At 42.0% G+C, this 26,817-nt stretch overlaps 1 protein-coding gene across 1 annotated transcript; it reads right to left on the minus strand.

Moving 5' to 3' along the window:
- Positions 1 to 1,637: 1,637 nt before the first annotated feature.
- On the minus strand, positions 1,638 to 26,817 carry eml2 (EMAP like 2). The gene is made up of 22 exons (XM_026341668.1): positions 26,565 to 26,817; positions 19,137 to 19,367; positions 18,476 to 18,593; positions 18,293 to 18,394; positions 13,116 to 13,144; positions 12,397 to 12,526; positions 11,962 to 12,111; positions 10,434 to 10,503; positions 10,152 to 10,262; positions 9,932 to 10,027; positions 9,715 to 9,849; positions 9,529 to 9,628; positions 8,974 to 9,128; positions 7,832 to 7,957; positions 7,588 to 7,719; positions 7,409 to 7,476; positions 7,145 to 7,233; positions 6,946 to 7,043; positions 6,629 to 6,716; positions 6,334 to 6,429; positions 5,690 to 5,820; positions 1,638 to 4,402 (listed from the first exon to the last, which is right to left on the minus strand). Exons 1-22 carry the CDS (start codon positions 26,764 to 26,766, stop codon positions 4,277 to 4,279), a joined length of 2,583 nt encoding a protein of 860 aa, XP_026197453.1. The 5' UTR covers positions 26,767 to 26,817; the 3' UTR covers positions 1,638 to 4,276.

Consider the following 26,817-nt stretch of genomic DNA (forward strand, 5'->3'; position numbering starts at 1 on the left):
CTCTCGCTTCGATCTCTCCCCCGTCTCCCCCTCTCTACGCGTTCTCTAGGTCTACTTCGATCTCTCTCTTTTCTCTCATACTCTCTCTTTCTCCCTCTTCCTTCTCTCTCCTCTCTCTCTCTCTCCTCTTCCCTTCTCCCTCCCCTACCTCGTCTCTCTCGCTCTCCCTTTTCTCTCTTCTATCTCTCTCTCGTCGCTCTCCTCTCCCTCTCTCTTCTCTCTCTCTTCTCCTCTCTCTCTCTGCTTTTCTCTCTCTCTCCCTCCCCCTCTCTCCTCTCTCCTCTCTCCTTCTCTCTCTTCCCTACCCCTCTCTCCCTCTTCTCTCTCTCTCCTCTTCCTCTCCTCTCTCCTCGTCTCTCTCTCTCTCTCTCCTCTCTTCTTCTCCCCCCTCCCTTTAGCTCTGCTCTCTCGTCTTCTCCCGCTCCTGCCTCTTTCTAATCTCTCTCTTTCTGTGCGTCCTTTCTCTTCCGGCCTTCTTCTCCTTCCTCGTTAGCTATCTCCGTCCTCGCTCTTCTATCTCCTATTCCTCTCTCTCTCTCTCTCCCTTGCTTTCCTCTCGCCCCCCCTCCCACCTCTCGTCTCTCTCTCTTTATCTCTCCTCACACAAATAAAATGATGTGCAAACATACTGTGCGTCTGATGCATCGCTCGTATAAGTGCACCCAGTTAAAGACTTGTTCAAGACTCAAAAAGGAAAGAAATGTTTCCACCCTCTCTCCAGCTCTATGTTTGAAGGCAGTATGTGTTTTGGCTGTCGGACTGTCCCGTTCCCCTGAACGAGACATCTCGGGGGATGCCTTGAGGGAATTTCTTCTTGTTCTTCACATTTGGCACAACTACCACTTAGACTCAACGATGACCTAATTAAGGAGTCTGGCAGTTAAAGGTCAAGGTCAAGGTCACTCTGACATATTTGTCCCTTTCTCATCAATGCTATAGCTCAGAAATGCCTGGAGGGAATTTCATTACATCTGGCACAAACATCCGCTTTCACTAATGCATAAATATATTAAAGTATGAGTCTGGACAGACGTGCATGTAAACTGAACCTTCAGTGTTTGGCAGAGGCATAAAATCCCAATCCAGTAATTCTAGTTTACTTAGAGACTTGTTTAGGTTTTGGATAAAATCTCTGCTGACGTGTTGTTAAATGAGAAGATAATACGGACCTGCAGTACTTATTCAGTTTGATCAAAACCTTACCAGCAAGTATCTAACACAGGGTTTCAGCCAGCTGAATATAGTTTGATGTGCGTCAGGTTTTTTTATTTAACAGGGGAATTTAAGATGCAAACATGTTTCCCGGTTGAGGCGGTTTAGTGAAGCTCAGTCCAGCACACCTCAGATACATAAACTTTGGTTAAACCTGATTACTTTAAATTAGGTGATTAGTCCAATCCAATTATTATGCGCGATTGTTGTCTCAGTGTTTGCTTTAATGAAGTTTTTGGTTTGTCAAGTGATGTGTTTAATTTGAATTCATTAGATTTTTTTTTTTTTATGGGTTATCCTAATTTCTCTTCCTTCATTATCAAAAGCTTTGTGTTCATTCTACTTCTCTGGGGTATATCCAGTACTCTACACTCAAAATGTTTCTAAACATGTAAAATTGTTTAAATAAAAAACGGACACCAAAGTAAATTATCTAAAAACTGTAATTAACTGTACTTGAATAAATGCACCTATGCATCATCTCTCTGTCTGAATTATAATTAATTAAATTACACAATGTAAACATCTGCTGTTTACTATACAGTCAGAGCGAAAGGAAACATGAAAGAAAAGGAAACGCGGAAGAGTGAGCATGACCTTAGCGGTTTAGATATCGCTGCGAAATCCCAGCCCAAACTGATAAGATAAGAAAACCTATTATACCAATCAGGAAACTGAATCACAAGGATTATTTTTAGTCGTCTTATCTTTCTGAGTCATAGCACTTTGTCCTCTTTTTATTTATATCTGCTCTGTACAGTAGCACTGACAAAGGTACTCATCTAACACTTTGAAGAGACGTGTCCTGTCATATGCTCGTTAATTTCTGTAAGCAAGGACGTCTGAAAGCAGATCTACATATGTGTGGAGCCATCTGCAAGAAAATGGAACAAGCAGAAATGAAAAGTGTGATGTGTGATCATACTGTTGATACTGGTCATCTCATTTATTGGCTGCTTTATAAGACACATTAGTATCTCAGCCACGGCTAAAGAAGGTTTTGGTCATAGTTTACGTTACAGTATTCCTCATTATCTGTACTTCAGTTTTCTCATTATTACAGAAATTTATTTTGAACACAGCGTGGAAAAAGCCCCGAGAGAAACATCACAGAGGGAATAAGTATAAAGACAACAGCATGAAGAAAACACCAACATGAAGTATTTTCCCCTCTAACCCCTATTTAGCCACTCTAGTTGACAAGTACAGCTTGTTGCTTGTGGAAACAGGGAGGTGGTGTCTTAACCGGGAACTTCACAGTGACAGTGAAGCCTCCTGTTGCCAGTGGGCAATCTCAAGAGGGATGATCTTGTTCAGGCAGGTAAGAAGTTTATTATGCACTCACACCAGATTACACGAGCATTCGAACTAACCATCTACATGTATGGCGTCAATCTGATTCACCCTCACACACATGTTGACTGTCAATAGAAAAGAGAAATGTCATCACAACATCCTCCCTGTTTTCACTCTTCCTTTGCCAAAATATTTACATTATTTCTATTATTGTATGTCTATTAATAATGATTCATTTTGTTGTTTTAAGAATGCAGCACAACAGGCTTTGTCATTTGGATATGAATATGTAAAGATAACCCAGGTCCTCAGTAGTACTTGGGTAAAAACTTTATTAACAAAACAGAAGAAGGCAAAGCACAGCTCAAGCTCACTTCTACAGCACGTCAGCCTACAGTACCTTCTGTCGATTACTAAAAGTGCCACAAGGAGAAGAATAACATCCATCATTATTACAGTTAAATATTAAAATAACACAGCCACTCTGATATACTGCATAATATATATATATATATATAGAGAGAGAGAGAGAGAGAGAGAGAGAGAGGCTATACATACTCTATAGACCTTTGCAGTGTTTTAGCATCTACAGGAGGAGGGGGCAGCCTCGGTCATGCTCATTCTCTTGTATTTTTGCGCCATCTGGTGCCTTTGCAGCACATTTACAGTAGTAGTACAATCAAACACAGCAGCCCGGGAGTGGGGGCAAAATGAGGGTGCTTTGGGACAGAAAAGCCACTTGGTACCTTTTACAATCTCCTTCTTTACAATCTGCAGCCTCAAAGTTCAGAAACCATGCAGCAGGACTGCAAAGTGAACATAATGACTCTTACTTTGCCCCTGGAAGCGGAAACATTCTTCCAAACTTTGCTTCTTTCTCTCTCAAAGTTTGAGCTTATAAGAAAGAAACAGACTTCGGAAAACACACACAAGGTTTCAGTTTTACTACATCCCTGCACACGTTTATCACACGGTTGATGGTTGGTGTCTGATTTCTGGCTTCAGGAAGGAGCAATAAACACGAAACCTCTCAGTTCTTAAAGGGCGATTTTAAATCATGTACACTTTTTTTGCTAATTAATGCCGTTTTGTCCATATTTAGTTTAGTATTTTAATTTTCAATAAGCCATTGGTCAGGTCTGGTCTTGTTAGCAGCTGGTACTGTTCCAGAGCAGACTGGTCTGAAATCTCAGATGAACTTTATATTTTGTGGAGGTGAATAGAAGCCAACAGCTGCTTGAAGTTAAAGAATTCCTCTTGCATGCATTCAAAATGGTCAGTAAAACTGTCAAGTATACATGTTTTGTAATTAAGGAACTACAAGTTGCAAATGAAGAAACGTGTCCTTTAAAATAGGCAAAATTTGAGATTAAGATAAATACAATTTAGGTACAGTTAGTACTAATGCTGAATATCACAGGTTTACTCTGTGTACCACCAGCAGCAGGTGGTCGGTGTTGCAGTAGTTTATTTCTGAGGAGTTAATTTTCACTTTCTGCATGGAAACAAGTAATTCTCTCTACATTCTATTACAAAACAGCAGGACACTAAATAATATTCCACTTATCACAACAATCCTCAACATCTCATCCAGTGTGACGTCTGCCAGTTGGTCAAGTTTCCTTTTTTTACTTTTGTATTTCTAGTAGGCACAGAGGAGGTGCTGCCCCCTGGTGGCAGGGGAATAAAACAGTGAGCAGGTGAAGAGGGTCAGAGAGGACACTGGTCCCCCGCCTGTGGGGGTTAGAGACGGGGATGATAGCGTTGCCTAGGCGATCACCCACTGCAGGATGCTGGTGTCTTTCCCGCCAGTGGACAGCAGGTGGCTGTTATCGTGCAGGAAGGCGACGTTGGTGACGTGGCTGCTGTGGCCACTGTACTCGTGGCTCGGAGCCTGAAATGTGAGCGAGTTCATTTAACATCTCACTTAGTAACGGTGATGCATCTTTCATATTGAACTGTGTCTATAACATTGGCCTGTGACCTCCTCTTCACATAACAACAGTTTGAAACATGTACCGCCTCAATTTTTGCCTCCGCAGCAGTTTTTCATTAAAGCCACAGGAAATAATAGTCGGTATTTTATCTATTTGGCTTCCTGCTGGGTATAATTCACTTTTACATAACTGTAAATACCAGTTGTGCTTTGACCCCAGTGGTTCATGTGCCTTTCTCTATAAACTGAAGGTGTTATGTCAGAGTGACTTTCCCGTTTCCAGATGTGTTTCCCTTCACGCCATCGCCTTAAAAGGCAACTTAACTTAACTCAACATTGCTTCACCTTAGGACATGTCTACATGTTAGTACGAGACCAATTTAAGTACTTGATGCCAAATCAAAAACTAAATGATCACAGTGATTGAATTTAGTCGTCAAAGACCCAGGAAGATGATTGAAAGAGAGTGTGACCCTCAAGAGACTGGATAAGAAACAAGCTGAGCTGGCTGAAAGCTGATTAGATGGCTTGTCTTGTGCTTTTGTGACTGTTGGATGTGTGAAGTTACTTTTTAAATGACACATGGGAACACTGGAGTCGTAAGTTGCTGTATGTTATGTCTCCCAAATGTCACTTTGTGTCATTAATCCAAGTTTCATAAGAATATTTACATCAAACAAACACATCTGTTCCCTCTTCCAACATGAACCAAGCTACTGTATGTAGCTGCAGTGTGTGTGATGTTGTGCTGTAAAGCCAAAAACTGGCAGCAGTGGTGAGAGGAAGACATCCAGGAATGTGCCAACACTGGTAGAGATGCTATCGCCTTATTACAAGACAGCGCATCATTAACATGATTGGAGCTTTTATTGTAATGTATAATGGTGCATACGAGGGCTTTAAGTGCTGGGTGTAGAATGTGTGTTAAACTGTTTTAAGATTCTGTTAAGACTGTTATTCAGAGGTAACATGAGCTTTACGAATGGTAACTAACTCAGTTATCGTCTGGCCAGCTCGACTGAGCGAACAATTGAGTTTACAGCTCCTGTTAATTTGCTCTGGCTGAAAACCTGTACTTGTAAAAATCCAACCACCTTGTGCCGAGTGAGTGCTTTTCAGCCTTCGTCTTGGGCAGACATGAACGATGCAGCTCGAGTGTCTCTACTGTGGTTTAGGTCTGTGCACAACGTTTTAAAATTCACTGACACCGATGCTGTGTAGCTGTGCGTGTGTAACAGGACTGACCCTTGGGTGAGAGCAGGGGAAGGAGAACAAGTGCACTTTGCCAAAGTCATCAGCAGAGGCCAGCAGGGATCCGTCATGTGACCTGCACGTGGCATTGATGTCTGTGCCATCTGCTCCATCTGGCCATATTCCTGAGAGGAACAGAAAGAGCGAGTGAGAAAGAGGGAGAGGGAGTCGACGTGTGAGAAGCATTAAAATGTAAAACACCGATCATAAGTGCAAAGTTCAAACTGTTCTGTACACATTCTAACTACTCCTCTTCCTTTTGTACAGTTTACAACACTAAGTGAACTTTAGCATGTTGGCACAACCCAACATGTTGTGTTATCTGGGTATTTGAACTAGCCATCGATGGCGTCATCCGATTCACCCTCAGACACATGTTGACTGTCAATAGATTAAAGAAATGTCACCAAAACATCCTGACTTTACCTAAATATTTGCATTTACATTTACACCGAGTCATTTCTCAAAGCAAGTGAGCGAACAGCTGAGTCAGCAGCGAGCGGACAGCGAAACATTTCTGCAAACCAGTTTCTGTATGTATTCTGTGCTTTTCAACAAAGCAGCACTTACAGGAGGAGGACAACCTCAGTCTGTGCAATTAAACACAGGAGAGGAGAGGGAGCACTTCATCGACCTACCAAAGGTGTTGAAGCTCAGAGTGCAGGTGGACGTGGCCCACTCCAGGTTGCGCATTGTGTCCATGTTGGTCACATGTTTACCACTGGATGCCTCCCCTGAAAAAAAGAATGATTAAAAATTAAATTAGACAAACCTTCATCAAACTTTCTGCTCGTATGCACAGTCTGTTCATCATGGAAACACGAGGTTACGTATTCTTCATACAGTTACAATTCTTATACAGTAACTTTGCATTCAATGCAAGATAAGCTACAATATGAGAGCATGTGAGCTGAGACAAGAAGGAAACCCCACAGAAGAGGATCTCGTAGTCTCCTGAGTTGGTGACGAGATACTGGCTGTCTTTGGACCAGTCCACGTGGGTAACGAAGCTGGAGTGGCCCTGGGGAGGGAGACATTTGTCAAAGAAGTCAGATATTCATCACTTTCATCTGATTCTGGAAAGGAAGTTTTTTCACGATCAAAATAAGAGAAAGGAAAGAATAACAAACAAGTTATTCATGTGTCACCTGCTTTAAATAAATCTAGATTTTGTTTTTCCCATTTATCATTTTTAAGATTTCAGGCAACTGATATACGAACTGAATTGTAAATCTGAAATTTATACTTACAGTGCATTTTCCCACGCGGCTGTACTTTCGGCCATTCTCCGTCACAGCATAGATGTAAACAAAGTTGTCATGGGAAGCAACAGCCAGGAAGTTACCATCTAAAGAGAGTTAGCATGGTTATTGACAGGGAGAGTATGGTACTGAAACTGTGCTGTATCAGCTGCTCTGCTTGGCTCGGAGACGTGAACAGGTGATTTACCTGGAGAGTACTTGACATTGGAAATGATCTCATTCCCATCTGTGTGCATAGAAACAAGATCCCGAGTGTCAGTGTCCAGCACCAACCACCTGCAACACAATGGGAATTCAGGAAAAAGCCCATCACAAGTCAAAGGCTGAACAGCTGCACGTCGTTGTTGCTTTAAGAGAAGGATTAGCTATAATATTTTTCCACTTGCTTTAATGTTCAGTTTCTGAATTATAACTGTAAAAACAAGATGTCTGTGACAGGTGAGAGGCTGACCTTCCTGTCATGGTCCCCACAGCCACAACAGCCCCGCTGGGATGGAAGCCTACAGACCTCGCTGGATCCTGGAGCAGAGGAGGAGACGCATGATGAAATTACATTGTTAGTTCATCATTTACAGCAGGGACGTGTTCGACCTCTGTACTATTCCTAAACTACATCCTACTACAAATCACCTCGATAGTCTTGCTCCAGAGGGGCTGATGGGAGTGTGCATCCCACAGATGAACTTGTTTGTCCTGGGCGCAGGTGACAAACTGCTCCATGGAGGGGTGAACATCCAGACCCCACAGCTCATCGGTGTGACCCTGTAACACAACCCTTCCTATTAAATACACCTTTATAAAATACACCTCACAGAAATAAACTTTCATGAGTAACAACATTGCGTGTGCATGTGAAGTTTTACTATGCGTGTACCTGCACAATAGGAATTAATGTTTCAGTGAAGGCGGCTCTGATGATGGAGTTTTTAGTGGTGCCAACAAACAGTTCTCCTGGTTTTCCTTCAGCCAGAGCCCGAACAGGACCGAACAACTCGCCCACCTGAGCACAAGAGAGCCAAATAACATTATATCAAATATTAAAAGCTAATTGAATAGTTGCTGCCCTTCAAAATGAACATTTGTTTGTGTTTATTCAGATTTACTCTGGCTTCTTATGGTTTTTAAGACTTAAGCTCTGAGTCAGCAGAGCGGTTGGATTGCAGTTAGTTAGTTTGGCTCAAATGTCAGTTTCAGATTTGGATTATAAACAAGTTGATTTTGAAACGTTGGGATTCGGTTGGACACTACTGGGGGGGTATTTTTGTTTTCTAGAGAATAACATTTCTTCTGTGTGAGCAGAGGTTTCTTCAGGTTTGCATAAAAAAACAATTAAAGCATCAGACTATTCATCTAACAAGTTGCTCTGTGAGTAACTCCTGACCTTGTGAGGATGCACTGCACATTTGTAATAATTAGAAACATGGCAAAATACAGACAAACTAAAAAGGCAACGAAGAAGCCAGAACAGCAAGTAGCAACAACCGTTACACATTTTACTGATAAAGAGCTCTGAGGAGATAAGATAACAGTGTGTGGAGCTGTGAGTAAGACTGGTACTAAAATAGGGCCAGCAGTAAGTGATAAGATGCTGTATTGCATTATCTCATCATAATTAAACTGGAGGCCTCAGTGTATTCTACTACACCTGCAACTCATTACTGCTGGATAACGATAGTGTCCTACATGGTGCACAGCACTAATTGATTTATGATGCTGTCAAAGATCAAATTAAATGGATGTTAACTGTATAATTTATTCATGGGTTGAAGTAGACGCGGATAATTAGTTTAACTGTAATTTTGTTATTAACAGTCTTACTGGGAAATATTTACTGGCAGCACAAACACCACCTGCATTGTTCAGCTTTTATTTTATTTATTTGAGTTCCTCCGTGGATCCATGAGATGGCTCCAGGTAATAATTTAAACCCAGTTTAATGACAATAAATAAATAAATAAATAAATATAGAAATGTTTTTTCTCACAGTGTCTTTTATACACAGCTCAGTACTCTCACCTCCATCTCAGACTTTTTTGCGTAGCCATGGTCCCACAGCACCACCTTGCGGTCTTTCCCTCCTCCAGAGACCATGGTGCCGTCCTTCAGGACACAAATAGAGAAAATCCCTCCCTCGTGGGCCCCTGAGACCACCTGGCTGATGCGATTACCTCCTGTTCATCAGACCACAAAGAGCAGACACCTCTGACGGTTTAATTTTGATTTTAATGTATTTTACTTCACTATATAGTGGCTAAAGAATATTTTTCCTGTTGTTTTAAAAATGTTTAAAGGTACAGTGTGTGAGATTTTGAGGGATCCATTTGCAGAAATAGAATTTAGTATTTATAATTATGTATTATCTAAAGTAACCTCATCACTTCACCAATCACTACTTCATGCTGTCATAGACAATTATTGCAATCTGCAACCTCACCACTACATGTCCCCAAATCTTACACACAGCAGCCTTAAAGCAGAACTGTGGTTCTGTTCAGCTGAGCAACACATTTATATGTCTCTAAACAACACAAACAAAAGCTAGAGATCTGTGTGAGAGATCTTCAATTCTACCTTTGGCCCAGATGTAGATGTTTCCACTGGAGTCTCCTGTGATGGTGTCTCCATTCTCAGCAAACGCCACGCACAACACGTACTTTGGCTTCTCATGTTTCTAGACAGAGAAATAATAACATGGTTCGTTTGCCTGGTTTACTGTTCTACTTCTGGCGCACAGAGCAGTCGTTCTCACGGCTGTACCTCGAACAGGCCCTGCCTCTTGGTGAGAGTGTTTCCCTCCACGGTCCAGAAGTTGATGTGAGATTTTCCACAGGTGACGATCAAGTTGGCGTCCATGGGATGAAACACAGCACCCAGAACTGAGTCATTGGAGCACTGGGGTGAAAAGAGGCGAGACAGTGAAAACAGGTTTTTATAATGGATTCAATCAGTGTTCTGAGGAAATCTGTTCAGATACCTTGACCTCCGCCAGTTGTTTCTCCTTCTGCCAGTTCCAGACTGACAGGATGTGATCGTTGGCATCGTCCACAGCGCAGAGGAAGGTTCCCCCGTTCTGAGAGAAAAATAATGAGTTGCAGCTTAAAATAAACACAAACATTTGTGTTTATAACACAAATGTTTGTGTTTATTAACACTTGTATTGTGCAGTACTGTATCAGTCACGCGAGTCTTCTTACCGACTTGGAGAAAGCCACACAGGTGACCGCTCGGTCGAACACTCCCATCCCGATCACATGGAGCGTGTTGAGGCTCACAGAGTCCCAGATACGAACATGAGGAGCCAACAGCTGAACACAGAGGGAATCAGGGAAAGAAACGTGTTACACAAACTATTAGATACTAAGATGGAAGGAAAGGATGCTAAAGGATTCCACATCATATAAAACGCAGAAGGACTTTCACTGCTATTATAATATATTAGAATTTAAATATGATTCATATGTGGGTTTTCACTGTACCTTTCCATCTTTAGAGTTTCCAGCCACCTGTCCCGTTGCTATGGTAACCATGTCAGGATGAACACTCAGGCTATGGAAAAAGATGTATATAAATTATTACTGCATTTTCATTTTGGTCCCAGAGGAGGGTTCAACTGCAGATTAAAAACACAGAAGCTGATCCAGATTCAAATATAATGACAGGAAATGAAATGCATTAACAGACACGGTCTTTGTTTTAGCTTCTGATTATTACAGAGAAGAAAGTCTGAGAAATTTTAAAATCATCATCGTATGGTTTTTATTATCACACTACTTCTCTTACTGCTGTTTTGTTTTTGATTTCTGTAATTAACACAGGATCCTGTTCATAAAAACATGTATGACAGTGTGGGAGAGACCATGATTGTTTCCTGGTAGAGATGAGAAGCTATCCCAGCATGCCCCAGGAGGATTCACTTTGTTTACATCTCAGATGCTCACAGCAAGAGCTCATCCAGCCTCAGTCTACCAGTGCTCATCAAGTACGAATCACATTAACGAAAACAGCTGCATGAAGCTCTCAGTGGCATGTTGAGACGGTAAAGGCCTGAACAGCCAGATCTGTGGGCTCTGTTATGCTGCATGTTTTGGGTCCACTTGTTCCCATAGAGGGAACCAATCCAATCCAGAGTTGTTCTGGGTGATCACCTTTATCCTGTGATGAAACTGTCCAATCTCAAGACTGGGAACATTTCAAAGACGGGAGTGATCTCTTCCAGGATGACAAAGAATCATCTGTAGTGTCTTATTGAAAAGCTGTTTCACAAGAGATCGAGAGTCACTAAACAAATGTTTCCACTTCCTGTGTGTTATACTGCATGTGTACCACAAAAAAACACACACAGTACCTGATTGGTTAATCTCTCGGCAAACCCTTAGTTAACAGTGAGTACACGCAGACGAGAACCAGAGTAGTCATACAGGAAATGAGGTAACACATTCACATGCAGTTACGCTAAATTTATGAATGCAGCTCGTCTGTCACTCACTAGACACAGTTAATCTGAAGACTGTGGGGAATGTGGGTTATCACATAAACATAGCTTCTGACGTGAGGTGAGGTGAGGTGAGGGGACCACAAGACGTCATTCACTTGCAGAGTGCACTGAACGAGAGGGATTGTAGACCTGGATGAGGGAGTTCAGGTAGCGGTGCTGCTGGGTCGAACACTCTGTCTGAGTCAGGGCTTTGAACCCGATGCTGCAGCTACAGTGCAGAGATCTGAAAAGTGGTGTAACGTGCAGCTGGTAACTCCGTCAGTAAGACGCTGCAGTGGTCAAGGCGACATGACCAGAGCTTGAACAATGAGTTGTGTTGTAAAGTCTGAAAGCTGGGGTCTGATCTTTGTGATGTTAAAATGTGATGTGGACGGTAAAGCTCAGTTGATCATAAGTGATCACCCCCAGGTTTCTGTCAGACTTAGTTCCCCGTCACTATAAATAAACTGCAGTGCTGTATTAAATCAAAGACCTGGAAGACATCTCCTATCAGACTGCTGTTTACTCACCATTTGACATCATCATTGTGGCCCAAGTAGTGTCTCTGATGCTGCACCTCCGTGTTGTACAGCACCACTACAGAGGCGTTAAAGTAGACTATCTCTCCTGTGGGCAGCAAGTAGAGGTTGGAGCGGCAGTCACGACCACGGTAGCCATATCTGCTCCGTGCTCAAGTTAGGGATAAAGATGGTAGAAGCTGGACAAGATCAGTGAGAAAGAACATTCAACATCCTTATTTTAGAGATGAGAGTGATTCAGCAGAACTGAAGCTCATTCCCCTTTGTATAGATTACTGAATAAAATTAAATGCATAACATTAATAACACATCAGGTGATCATACATGTACATGTATGATGTAGAAATTAACACTTGTGTGTTTGTATTCTAACATCCCCTCAGGTTTAATGCATCAAAGAAACCGTTTTCCCAGTTTGAAGGATACACCCACTGCAGTTTGAGCTTGCGAGCAGGCAGCTCCACCTTCTGGTCGAGAGTGTAGCTCTCCCTTTGCTGGTCAGGGACGTGCATGGTGACAGGACGGCCTCGGAGAAACATCCTCACGTAGCCGTCGTCTAGAGGTAAAGAGGGAATGACGGAAAAAAACAAGATGCAAGTTTAAACGGAAAGAAAAGAAACAAAAGTCGAGCTGAAGAGACAGAAGGGGGCAGTAACACAGGTACGGTTCATGAGTTATTATTCTTTCATTTTGAGTTGAAAAAAATGGTTTTCTTGACACAAAACTACAGCTGCATTCACCCAAAAGTAAAACAATAACAAAACAATCTGAATGAGACCCTGAATACTGTAGCTTGTTAGTTTTTCTCAGTAAAACCAAGTAGAACTAAATAATACTGACAAATCCCTTCTGGTCTTTGTTGGTTGTAATGAATCAATCTTCAGTCTTTCTCACTCTGAGTAACTGTAATACATGTTTAATGTTGCTAATGAGAAATATTTAGTGGCTCAAAATGACTGTAATAAAAAATCCTTCAGGAGTACTTCAAGGACTCCTGAGGGCTAACTGAATTTCACACACCAGAGGCTGCTCATCGTCTTTACTGCAAATTAACAACTGACAGTAATTGGAGCCATAGTAACTAACGCAGTCTTAAACTAGACACAGACACAGACACAAATACAAAGCATCAGTGGAGGTTTTACCTGCATTGAAGCTGCATTCTTTGGTTTTGCTGAAATAAAAGAAAAGAAAAATTAATTTGAGAATTAATCTGCAGCATAACATGTTTCAGGGTGTCGCTGCCACTTGTAGTGGAAAAAAGATCATGTTAGAACTTGACACTCGTTTTCCATAACATAAGAGCTTCTGAATTATTTAGCGTTTTTTTTTCTACATGCTCACCACTCAGGTTCACATTAACTGGCAGTCAGCAAAAACACACGGACCCACACAGACCATACATCATCCTCCTGCAATTCTTGTTTCAGATGATGTTCTCTAGATGCAGAAGTATGGTCTCTGTCGCTCAGAGGTACATGAACATGTAGTTTTTCTGTACAGTTTCCATTCTGAACAAAGAATATGAAAACTCTGGGTGGCTGTGTAAACAGGTGGATAATGAGAACAAATGTCTTTGATCAAGTCAACAGGCACAAAGTAAACAAAGAAGTCATATTATTATCTGTGTGTCCACACATGGGCGGTGACTGCACCTCCTCAGGAGGAGGAGGAGCAGACTGAAGATGAGAAAAGAGTTACTCCAGGTCACACAGAACGACAAAATGTATTTACAGTACATGAAAAAGTTCAACTTTAAATCTAAAATGGCAACGAGTGAGTCAGCCACTGTGACAAAATGCATAATTAGACCCGTCACTCAGAACTTGCAGCTGCTTCATCAGTTTGTGGCAGCTGAGCTCTGAATCAGCCATCTGTCAACCAACCACAAGTCTCTGCTGAGCATCTCAGTGCATGCTGACCACTCGACCCAACCTGTCAGGATGCTGTCAACCAATCAGATTATCAGGATGTTGAAGCCCTGCCTCAGCTGACAGGTGAGTATCACTATGGCAACAGTAAAAGAAAGGCTTGATAAGATAAAGAGGAGCTGAGGTCTCGTCTCTGCACGCTCAGCAACAGGAGAGTCTGGAGCGAAGCGTTTGACTAAATGTCTCTGTGGAGGAACAAGCAGAGGGAGGGAGGAGGGAAAACAGCACAGCAGCAGGGTACATAGCTGTTACTTCTTAAACTAGGTTTATTAAAATATTAAAGACATTAGACTGTGGTTGCACTGAATGTACCCAAAACATTTGTTTGTGAACAAGAAAACTCCTCAGGGCATCTTCAGGCACCATGTGGGTTCGATTTTCTGACATTTGCTCAGCAGGGAGGGAAAAAGCCTCGAAGTGAAACGTGCCTGTCGCTCTGTGGAGGTCAGGTCGGGTCATTTTCTCAGTAAAACATAGTGCATAGTACTCTACTTCCTGAACCATAGCCAAGTACTGAGAATGAATGAAGAGATCAGAGAATGCACGTCTTTCAACATATTACAAAGCACCAGAGGACGATTAAAAGACTACTGCAAAGCAAACAGGCGACTGATCTGAGGATCTGTTTTGTCTCTGGGTGAACTGCTGAGTTTAAACTGACCACATAAAGGCCTGTTTGTCTCCTGAGCTGTGTGGTCTGCCAGTAAGACAAGGCGTGGCCTGCTTCTAGCCAATGACACAACACGATTGATCCACAGCCAGTCATTAGTGCAGGGCATGCTGGGAAACTGGCAGCCGGACAAATAATTGTGGCTCTAAAACCCATGTTGCTGCAGTCCTAGTCTCCAGGTTTCCAGAGAGGCCGCTCATTAACATGCAGCGCTGAGTGTGTTGTTGGTGTTTTCTGTCTGCCTGAACTCTGAACACACAATGGGTTCTTGTAGGAACCAGAGAGGACTAATGAGCAGCAAAGAACCTTTAGTGTTCATCCAAAAACATCCTGCATGACTTCTTTCACTATGGTCTGGAAATGCTCAACAGATGTTTGCTGAGTACCACTAATGGGCACAGAGATACTGCCTGAGGTGATAAAGACATCTCACGACCAGCAGACAGATGCAGTCAGTGCTGCGTTCTACGCTCTGAAGACATGAACGTCACCTTTCATCAACTAGGTCAGAAAACCCACAGTAGCTGCTGTTGAACACAGAATGTCCCCGGTGTTCAGAACTCAGAGGTGTCAGGGCTCAGTTCAGATTCACTCACTGTTTCTGCACAATACTACTCTGAAGGCCAAGAGCAGCCACCCGTTTTTAATTTGACTCTTTCTTGTGGAAATCTGTTAAAGAATATAAAAAGTTATTGTTTTCTTAGCATTTACAGCAGCTGATCACATGTTTTGTGATGAAGAAATATCTCCCCCCTGCAGCAATCCGGCTCACTGATGTTTTAAAAGGTTAAAAAAAAACAGCAGTGGAGCTTTATGTCCCAAAAATCTGGCTCTGGACTAGATACAACTCATTGTTGGCTTTAGTCACTTTTAAAATATTGCTAAGCTTTCTGAAATGTTATCTTGTTAACCACTGTGCTAACAATTAATTTGTCTTAACTTACATTTCTGAGTATGAGTCTGATGAGTCTCAGGAAAATGCTTCCTCCAGCTTTCAGAGGCTGGATCTGTGGTCTAAGTGATTGGTTGTAGACCCCAGGACTCTGCGAGCACTGGGGGAGTGTGCATCCATTTGCTGGTCCATTATCAGTGAAGTAATGCAGTGTCAACAGAGAAACAAAATGTTTCTCTGCATTCACAGACATGGTCAATATGTTTGTTGAATGTAAAGCAGGAATCAATGTTATCCTTGTTTTTGCAAGCTGAGCAGGATCACTAATTGTAAAGTCAGTCCCACGGCTGCATCAGGCTCCTGTCTGTGCTCGTAGTGCTGCAGAGTGTTACACATCAACTGTCTCTGTAACATTTAGCATCGACTAGAAATTATTTGCTACTAAAGAAATGAATGAATAACTTAGATCCTATTAGGAAAACTTGAAATTTGTATCAAGCAAGTTGCAAACAAGCACTACACGTGATATTCTCACCGTCTTTGAACTTTTAAACATTCAAAGCAGCGTCTGTTGCCAGAATCAATCCGGTTTAACTGACAGAACTGCTGAGCTGGCTCTACACATTCATTAAATCATATATGTGTGTGTGTTGTATAACAGAAAAGAAATATGATATCTTGCCACTGCTGACACTTTAACAAAGGCAAATTAACTCATTAATTTTTCACTAATTATCTTCTCAAAATGAAATTATGTGCTCACGTCAGACTTGTTATTTGATATGTTATTAACAGTTAAAGCACTGTTCATGTCAGTCCGCTGCAGCTCGTCCTAACGGCCACCCACAGCCCTGCAGACACGGGAAACCTCCTGCATCAAACCATTTGCGTGACAACAGAGTGTCATGAACAACACACAACTTCCTCAGGCTGAACCACAAACAAAAAAAAAAAAAACAGAAGAACTGATCATAGACTTAGTTCAGACAGAAAAACTTTAGCTGCTGGAGCCTCATAACATGCATTTTACAATCTAAACCACACCGTGCTTCAATGTTAAACCTGTAATCTATTCAAATATTAGTCAAACAGCAAATGACAGGCAGGCTGGGTGTGACAGAGGAAGCAGCTACCTTTCCTCAGGTTCAACCAGTTGACTATAAATTCACGTTCTAACTGATCATACAGACATTAAACCGTTACACTTTTCTTCTTCAAATGCACATTTAATTCAGGTTTGTGCTCTGAATCATTAACAAGACTTTCTCCTCCAAACTTCTTCTCTCCTCCAGCCTCACACTCTCTCATTTACCTACTTTAAAGTAAACGTTTACCTGGTAGATCTCTTCATGTCTGCACAGTTTCTGAAACAGTAGCAGTCAACAGTAGTGAACAGTAGTGAACAGTAGTGAGCAGTCCGAGCGGTTTCTGTCCAGTCCCACAGCAACAGCAACAGCAGCAACACAGCGACTTCCTCCTTCACTGTGCAAACTTTTAGCTCTGCCTGAGGAGCCTCTGTCAGCCAATCAGAGCACATTTCCTGACTGTGCAGACCCATCCCCGGGCCCGGTGATCACACCCCACCCTTCCCAAGAAACCCTCTTAGAAATTTGATCTATCAGCAGAAAGACAGGAGAGAGAGAGAGAGAGCGAGAGAGAGAGAGGATGAAATGAAAATAAAATAAAAGAAGAATAGAAAAGACAGCAAACACAAATAAATGAATTATTATTGAAGAGTTGATGAATAAAAGAGAAAGACAGCACGTATGATCCAGGATAAACTTCCTCTGGCTTTGTTTACTGACGACAAACAAGCCACGTGTTGCGTTCACTTGCCTGTGGCACGTGGATACTTCACTGTCCATTAGGATCACAGCTGTGGCAACAGAAAGACCAGCAACTTGTGTGAAGCGTAACCTGCGTTGACGCCTGAGGGCACTGCAGGCCAACAGGAAGCGCTGACTGTGGAAGTGTCACAGCCACATGTGATGATTAGACACTTCGGATGATACTGATGATGATGACGATGAGCAGAATCCATCCTGTCCTTTTTCTCTTTCTCTCTCCTCCCACAGTTTGAATAATTAAAGCTTGAGTCAGACCCTGAATCTGCTTTAAACTTCTGAAACTCTAAACCATCAGCTGTCAGAGGCGGCCTGAAGATCTTCATCACAGTCGGTTGATTTTTATTTTAAAGCTGGTTCAAACGGTAGTAAAACTTGATGTTGAATCGGTTTTGTCCACGAGTGTTGTTTCTTGCATTTATCAGCATTAACAGGAAAGAAAAGATGTACTCAACCAATTAACTCAAACGGCCTTTTGTAAGAACTAGCGGCCTAAAACGAAACGGTGTACTCCACCTGCTCGGCTGGGGCCGTATCCAGCACACATCTCAGTACAAATGAGTATAATATTGAAAATTATTACTCTCACACCAAACAAATGTTTTCATTCAAGCTCAGAACTTTAAAAATCCAAACGACAGCCAACATCACAAGAGCAGGGTTTTCCGCTGGACGTCTTGTTTAGCCTGTCCACAGACGGACAGACAGACGGACAGACAGACAGGAGGCCGATCAGAGAGGTACGACAGCTCATTAAAGTGACCTGCAGTGATACAGTGAACTCCTCCACAGACCTGGACTAACCCTGATAGAGGTAAAACCAGGAGTCTTCCCTTTGTTTTCATGGCTGCATCAGTCACATTATATTGTTGACTGTTACTTCGGCCTCTTATAAAGTGACACTGATGTAACCACATGTAATCATCATAATAATTTACACAGATCTGAAAACACACGGTGTATAATTTGAAGACTGAGCTGTTACCCTTTGCCACCAGAGGAGCTGCTGGAGGAGGTGGTTCGGCTGCGACTCTCTGATCCCATTTCTCTCCTCACGAGGGTGAGACGCTCCGTGGACATACTCTTCCTACAGGAGAGGAGAGATTGGTAAAACCAAAACCAATTCTACAATGGCTTTGCTGTCATAGTTTTCCTTTGTTAAACAAACCTTTTAATGGACTGCAACACCTCTTTCTTTGGAGATGAAGGGGAAGACAGAAGGCGCTTCTGTTGAATGTAGCCATTACTGAGAGGTCTGGATGGAAGAGCCTGCAGGAGCTGACGCACTGAACGGGGAAAGAATGGATGTTTGTGTTGTGATTTTCCAAACTATGTATGTACTCTACAGCCCAGTGTTGAAAAGGAATCGCAGACTGCTTGTACTGTATGTGGGCATATGTCTTGTCTCCGTGCTCTGACACGGTACGTGTAGTCATCCATGTCATCCTCTATACGAGATTAAAACAATGTCTGATTTTGACGTCTCATTGTCTGTTTTTGCAGAACATGGCAACTCACACTTTTCATTGTTCATCCTTTCAGTCATATTGAGCCATTGTCACAGGGGACAGCAGCTATAGCATAAAAGGGATTTATTACCTATTTTATTGCCCCACAACATTTACTTTGTTTGCATTCAGCACAGCTCTAAGGAGGGTTTGACTTCACGCCAGGGAATAAGACTAAAGGTTTATTTATATATATATATATATATATATATATATATATATATATATATATATATATATATATATATATATATATATATATATATATATATATATATATATATATATGCAAAAGTACTTTTTTGCTGTTAGCTTACTTACCCTTGGTAGGCGGCGCTGAAGCTGTGGTGGCCAGAGGTCTTCTCCCTGCAGCGTGGACACCTCCTGGTTGCACCCCCTGGCTCAGCTCCTCACAGGATCCCAGACGACGCAGGGCATCGGCCAGAGCAGCCTTCAGCAGGTGGATCTCATCCTCCTGTAGCTGGAGTCTCTGCTCCAGGTGAGAAACCCGGTCCTCCATGTCCATGTTACTGCTGGCCGACACTGTGTCATCTGGACAGGAAGTCACAGAGGAGACGAGGTTTTAGTTCAAATATTTACATAATGCGCTACACGGTGTCTTTGTATGGGTCGACAAAAAAAAAACAAAGAACAAAAAGGTTTTTAACCCTTTTTGTTTTCTTTATTAATAAAACTTAACATTTACCTTGGTGACGACAAACCACACACTGACAGTCTGAGGTTAAACTAAATAACGCACAGTACAGGAGTCAACAACAGGGATAAAATGAAGTTAATAAGCAACTCAAAAACTGACATTTTACTCTAAAATTCTGCCCACAACGTTTGAGTGAGCAAAGAGTTTACGGAGGGTGCAGAACTGAAAGACAGCAGCAATGAGCACTAAGCAACAGCAATCAACAGCTTCAGTGCATGTACTGTACTGAGAGAGGAGAGATGGTGAAGCCGGAGTGTTTGTACATGAGAGAAAAAAAAATAGAAAAATAAATTAAAGGGCAAGAACTGCTGGGATATTTTAACATTTGGACGTTTTTATTTGGATATAAGCATAAACAGCTGCTGTGAATTATGGATATCTGACACTGTTGTTGTGTCAACCAGCAGTTTTAAGTTTCTCACGGGGTAGGAACAAACGGGAAACTTGCCTTGACTTCAATAATTTACACTCTGTATGTGAGCGTGAGTCACAGAAAACGAGTAGGTTGTTTTTGCATGAACAGTGTGGGAGAGAAGAACAACACAGAAAGATGGATTCAGTTTCCAACCGAGAGACGAAGCTTCGTTTTCTTGGTTCCATCCTTGTGCATTAAGATTTAAAGAGTTGAAACGTTTTGATCGGCAGGTTTGAACGTGCTCATCGTTTGTAGCATCGTGTGTGCGTCACCATTTCTGCCAAGCACAGAGAGCAGTTTATCTTCCAATTGCAAATATGTGGGTCAGTAAATTATTTAAATTAAAGAGATCAGTTATTATCTTGTTTAACTTTAACCAGTGAATTAAAAGTAGAGGAAAAGTGCTTTGAACTTAAAAAAGAAAAGCACAGTGTAATGTAATATATTTAGTTCCTCTGCCTTTATTCCTCTCATCTTGAACTCTTTCCAGCCTAATCATCCACCATCCTCCCACCCATCATGATGCCATCGCTGGATGATGGCCAGATTATCAAAGGCAAACTGCTCTGTGCAGATTAGTAATCTGTGGCCCGCATTAACAGATTACCACCTGATAAAGTCGGAAACAAGTTTGCGGTTGGACAGAACATCTCAACTCTCACTGTGGCCTAAATTGAAAAGCTCTATCTGCGTTGTGATCACAAATCCAGATTTCAGAGGTTCACCTTTCCAACTCTTCCACCCACTGAGACACAGGGTTTCGTCCACTTACAAAGAAATGTGGAAGGAAGGTTCATCTGCTGTTATGGTGCCTGCTGCCATAGAGGCAGCTCCTGTGGGTTGTGAGGCAGGGAAGGGACAAACAACCTTTATGGGTTTATGTGTTTAGGTTGGAGGAGAAACTGAAAGAAACAAGTAGCTTAAAATAACCTGCAAAACAATTGCTAATAAAACTACAAACTTCCTTACTAATCTGAATTATTTTATTTATTTATAATTATTTTATTTAATATTTATTTTATAAGTTCGTGCTCTCTATCACAGGCATTTTAAAGCATTAACTTCCAATTTTAAAAAGCTATAAAACAGCGTTGCATTTTAAAAAAAGGATTTTACAGGTCACACTGTTTCAGCATGAACTAATACACTGTAGTATTCCCAGGATGCATCACCACTGCACTGCAAGCATCGGGGACACATGGAGCACTGTTACTGTATCACATCTTGGAGTCAAATGAGAGAGCAAGGGTCCACAGGGAAATCAAGCGTCTAATTTACATACAGGATTCATACTCATGGGAGATTTGCATGGCAGAACTGCCAACTGGACCAGGAGCATAATGTCAGATTGTCTCAGGCTTTGTCATCGTTTGTCTGCTGGAAATTCTTCAGGTTTCTGATCAATTATTTGATGTGGTGATTTGACCGGTTTATCCTAAAGACATTATCCTTTTGTTGAAAATAAAAATGTCGTTCATATAGAGTTTTTGTATGGTAAAATATATAAAGTAAATAAGTGATGTCTGGATGGATGCAAGAAAAGTTCATCTTATCATATGTGGGGAAAAGTCTTACTTATTACTTACATTATTATTAGACTACTTATTGTACACAAAATGTACCTCTCTCACAACAGAATTTGGCCAAAGCCAAATTAAAAAAGACAAAGAAACATAAGAAACAGTTGTTAACTGAAACAGGTGAGGACCGATTGTAGTCCTGAGAGGAGACTGAGGGTGAAAGAAGTAGTGGTCAAACCACAAAACTATACTGAAACATACAGGTTACTAGAGGAGCAGATAATAAGAATATAAACCTGTAAAAAAATAAAATAAAACAGTCGCATTAACATATTAACATCTCACACTTTTGAGTTGAAACATGCTCAACACTCCATACTGAAGAGCCTGGAGAGACAGAGAGGTCGAGATCAGCAGGGTTCACCTTCATCTCCTCTACTGGACACCTGTTTCAAACTGCTGCAGAGCTACTTAGCCATTTGCCCTTGAATTACCATACACACACACACACACACCCCATAGCAACAGTTACACCTCAGCTGTTTCTCTCCTTATAAAGGCCACATCTATTTGATATTCCACAGACTAGACAGTTGCATTTATTACAAGCCCACTTCTCTCTCCATCCCAGTCCAGACAGGATCACTCTACTGTACTGTTGCTTAAAAACCTGCTTCCATGAGCCTGACACATGGCTGCTAAGAGAAAACTGTGAAATGACCAGAGAAGAGCAGGGAGGAGGGGAGACAGACTGGAACATATGTCTGATGAAATGCTGAGGGGGCGGGCTGGAGAGGGGCAGTGAGATGGACAAAAGGAGGCTGTGCAGGGCAGTAAGAAAACTGAAGGCTGCTGAAATATTCATGGTGGAGTGGAGAGATGCTGAAGGTGGAGTTCGTCTCGCCTACCTGCCATCGTGCCACGTTTAGTGCCTGCTCACTCCTCCTGTCAATCAACCAGTCCGTCAGGCTGTCCACTTGCTCTCACTCTTCCTCCCCTAGAGGCTTTCTGGACTCTAACTCCGTCCCCTTCCTGTCTGTAATCAGTGCTCAATCGCCCTCTCTCTCTCTTTCACACACAAACACACACACCCATCTCCCATCCTCTCCTCTGAGCCACTCCTCTCTACACTTCCACTTCCTCATCACTCCCTGGACCACTCCCTCCTCCTCCTCCCTCCTATTCTTCCACATTTTCCCTTCATCTATTTCTCCTAATTCACTTCCATCCTGCCTCCCCCTCCTCCACCAGTCTTGTTAGCTATAGGCAGAATGAACAGAGGCAGAAAGGGTGGAGCCTGGCTCAGGGCCACACACACACACACACACACACACACACACACTGCATCAGCAACCTCTGTACGGCCAGGCACCACCAGGAAGAGATGCTGCAGAGTGAGACTCCAGGATCAATGATACACACACACAGATAAGGTGACGCAGCACATCCAGTGTGACCCACATGTTCTTATGACCCGCTGACAACTGTCACTCAACAAAATAATCTCAAGATATAAAAATATAAAATATAAAAACTTATTAACACCTGATTTTCATGTGTTTAAAGTATAGTTGGATAATCTGTATTTTTCTAACTGTGACCAAATCCCATGAAACAACAGTTAACTGATCTCATTAACAGTCTGTCATATCATATTCTCTGTGCCACAGACGTCCATTGTTGTGCAAAAGCTACTCAAACATCATCCTGCTACTAGAAATGCCAGAACACCAAATGTGCATTAATCCACAGGTTAAAAATAGTCCCCAACACATGCCCTGTTTGTTTTTGAGTAACATCTTCTAAAAGTTACACCACGTGTTTTATGGAATTGCAACACTTTTTTCCAAAAATAAAACTATATTTTAAACCCATTTTAGACCCAGTTTAAATACTTGTGTCTTCAGTAGGAACCAGGCTGAAGTCCACAGGCAGACTAAGTGCTGGGAGACACAAACGTCTCGTTGGTCTTTGTCTTCTATTGAGATATTGACAAGAAAACATTTTAGAAGATTTGAAGACAACAGATTAGAGATTACAGTTCAAACACACCACTATTACCACTTTGAACTGCAGTAACCTCAATGACTGCTCATTCCTTTCAACATTTTTAAATTCTCCTCATCTTTATGCACTGAATCGAGACTCTTTTGTTTTCATCAGACTAAAGCGCAGTCAGCTACGTGATGCCTTTATCTCAGTAAACAAAGTTAGCACATCAGTGGGCTGTGCAGCAGTACAATGTGCCGTGATTGACGGCTCTCGTTGCTGCGACACTGCTTATACGCTGCTGTACACTGCTTCAACCAACAGTCATGTCATTTCAGTCTAGAGCTGAAAGAACATACCACGCTTTGCACTGCTACTGTATTGCCTTGTAAATGTGTTCCTCGTGTTGCTATGCTCTGCGTTAACGTGCATTTTAATAGAGATGCACATTATGATATTTGCAGATGAAGTTTAATGTGTGGGCACTGACAGTTACCCCTTACTGCCATTTGGGGCTGCTGGTGCACAACTTTATATTTGAGATATTGTCAAAAAACTACTCCTTATTTTTTCATTATACAGATATGAGTCTGGTGAAAAATAGGATGCGTATGAAGAAAGAATATGTATACAGAGTTTGTGTAAACTGTACTTGGCTCAAGATGTGACCAGGTGGCCAATGAGAGCAGATCTGATGAACATGCAGGATCTCTGGTTACAGTGAGAGGACAGATGGTAGAGGAAGAAAGTGAGACAGACAAACTGAAAGAAAAGGAAAGAGTGGTGGCAGACGCATAGACGCGAGAGGAGAGGTAGAAAGACTTTGTTTCACTGCTGAGATCAGTGACTCCTCCAGCATCCAGGTGAAGACGTCCTTCCTACACAAACAGTCTATGCTGTCCTACGATCTATTACTCTCCAGTCTGTTGTGTTTGTCTGACTGCACAGAGGAGCAGAGTGAAACACCTGTTCCTCAGTTCCCTCCTGACACCTTGGTATTCTCGGGTCTTGTTCACACCTCTCACAGCCCTATTTTCATCATCAGTTTCAGCACGATCACAGTTTAAAATGTTCCCAGTACTGTACTGTACTGTACTGTACTATTGCCTGTTGACCAGCTGCTGCACCTCTGGCCACTTCACCAGCATCGTTTTCACATGACCTCTGGTGTCTTCAAATACGTTTAGCGGTAACATTTCAGATTTACTCCCCTACGGTTCACAGCTCCTAAAGGCTCCAAGTTTGTCTCTGCATAAAAATGGTTCCAACAAGCTGTGATACAGTGACTCATTACTGCATGAATGTGAGGCACAGAATGACTGAAAATGTGTTTAAATCAGCTGTGTGGTTGGATGTGAACGTAAGAGACGGTGGGTCATTTTGAGCAGGGAAATTGAGTTTTGCCTTAAACGACACTGATGAGATGATCCCTCCCAGCTACGCACAGCTTGACCTTTGATTTCTGGGAGGTGGGAGGGAAGCCAAAAGACACTTCTTTCCATTTGTGCATCACTGCAATATCTGGAAATATCAACAACTCTATTAACTTAATATAATTCTAATTCAATTTGAAATGAATAAATGCAGGAGCACACACTCCAGTAATCAAACACCAGCCTCTGTCTTTTACTGCCTGTCTCCAAGTGTAACTTAAGTTTTACCTAAAGCACAAATATCCCTAAAATAATTCAGGATAAAGAAGGAACATTTGACCTCAACTAGGTAGAAATAACCAAAATAAAATAGAAAATGTACTTTGCTGACTGCTGGTGTCTGATTATAAAAAGATCAACATCCTAGGCTGGACAAAACATAAAAACCACCCAGGTTAAGCAGTTGATCCGTCACTGCAGGACCAGCTGTCACTCACCAAGCTCCTCTGGTTAACCTGCTGCAGCCATTCACTTAGTATTTTTATTCAGACCTTGTTCTGCTACATGTGTTAAACTCTTTGGCTGCAAAGCCTGTGTGCTTGTCTAAGAGTTTAATTCGAATCATTAGAAAGTGGTGAACTGCTTAAAGCGTTGGACTACAACACTCACCGAACGGTGAAAGGCACTCGTGATATCACATCTCAGCACTGATCAGGCACCCATGACCCCTCGCTGTCTCTCCACCTGCTGCTCAATATGGCTGTCTGTGAAGTTTCATGTGCAGGGAGAGCAGATCACTGTAACATCACCTCTTTGTGATATTTACTATACATGTCCAAATAAATCCGCACTGCCTGTGATAACACAGTGATAAAAGTGCTGGACAAACCACCGTTGTTCACAAAGACCCGTTTTAATAATCAGCCACAATCCACCATTGTCACAGATATGATATGACCTGGAAGCAGCAGCAGGGTATTTGCATTATATTTGTAAAACAGGATATGAAAGATATGGAGACCTGCAACTGCAAAAGAGAGGAGTGAGGCAAATAAATGACCATCAAAGATCATCACGTATTCAAATGCAGAAAGATGATCATGTTCAAAAGTTAAGGCCGGCAATTTATAAAGATAACAAGGTTCCTGTTCATGATGATGACACCCCCCATCCTCCCAGACCGCTACTTCTTACAGGCAACAGGAGAATTGTGTTTTTCAGCAGTGGACTGGGAGGAAGTTCAGTCATATCAGAGGTGAATGACATTGACTGGGCTTAATAAAAAGGCATGAAAGATAACAGACTGCTATGTGCCACTGATGACCCCTAAACTCTAACCGGAGACACAGCTGTTGGGATAGAAAGAGGCTCTGAGTGTTGGCTGAAGCGTATTAAAACAAATTCCTAGAATAATATTGATGCAATAGGTGGAGACTGCCAATGAAATATTACCGTAATGTAATAATGAATACTGAGTCAGATACACTGAGGAAAATATCCACTGCATCTACAATCTAGACTCATTTATATCTCCATTTCTTCCAAATAATTGTCCTGTTCAATACATTTATTGTTCGGTATTTTTTGCATGTTTCTAAATAATGACAGGTGATAAATGTAAAACCCTACACATGTTATTTTATTTTTTATTTGAGCATTTCAGTTGTCTGGACGGTGCTGGGGCTTGTTTCTTCCTGATGTGTGTGTGATGAAGTGACATGAGTAGTAGCTCACCATTGTTGCAGTACTGTAGCAGCAGGTTGGTGCTGTCATACAGGCTCCCACACGAAGATATCCTCTCCGACATCCTTCCCTCTTCTCTAATTCCTTCGCTCCTTCCAGCGCTTCCTCCTCTCGACCGGCTCCTTTGTCCTCTTTTCACCCCTCTCCGTCTCTTCTTCACGCCGTCACCCCTTCCTGTCTCCCCCACATTCATAAACAGACAAACACACACACACAAACACCTTTACCTGCCTCAGCGCCCCGT

Source organism: Anabas testudineus, chromosome 13, assembly GCF_900324465.2.
Source record: "Anabas testudineus chromosome 13, fAnaTes1.2, whole genome shotgun sequence".
Lineage (NCBI taxonomy): Eukaryota > Metazoa > Chordata > Actinopteri > Anabantiformes > Anabantidae > Anabas > Anabas testudineus.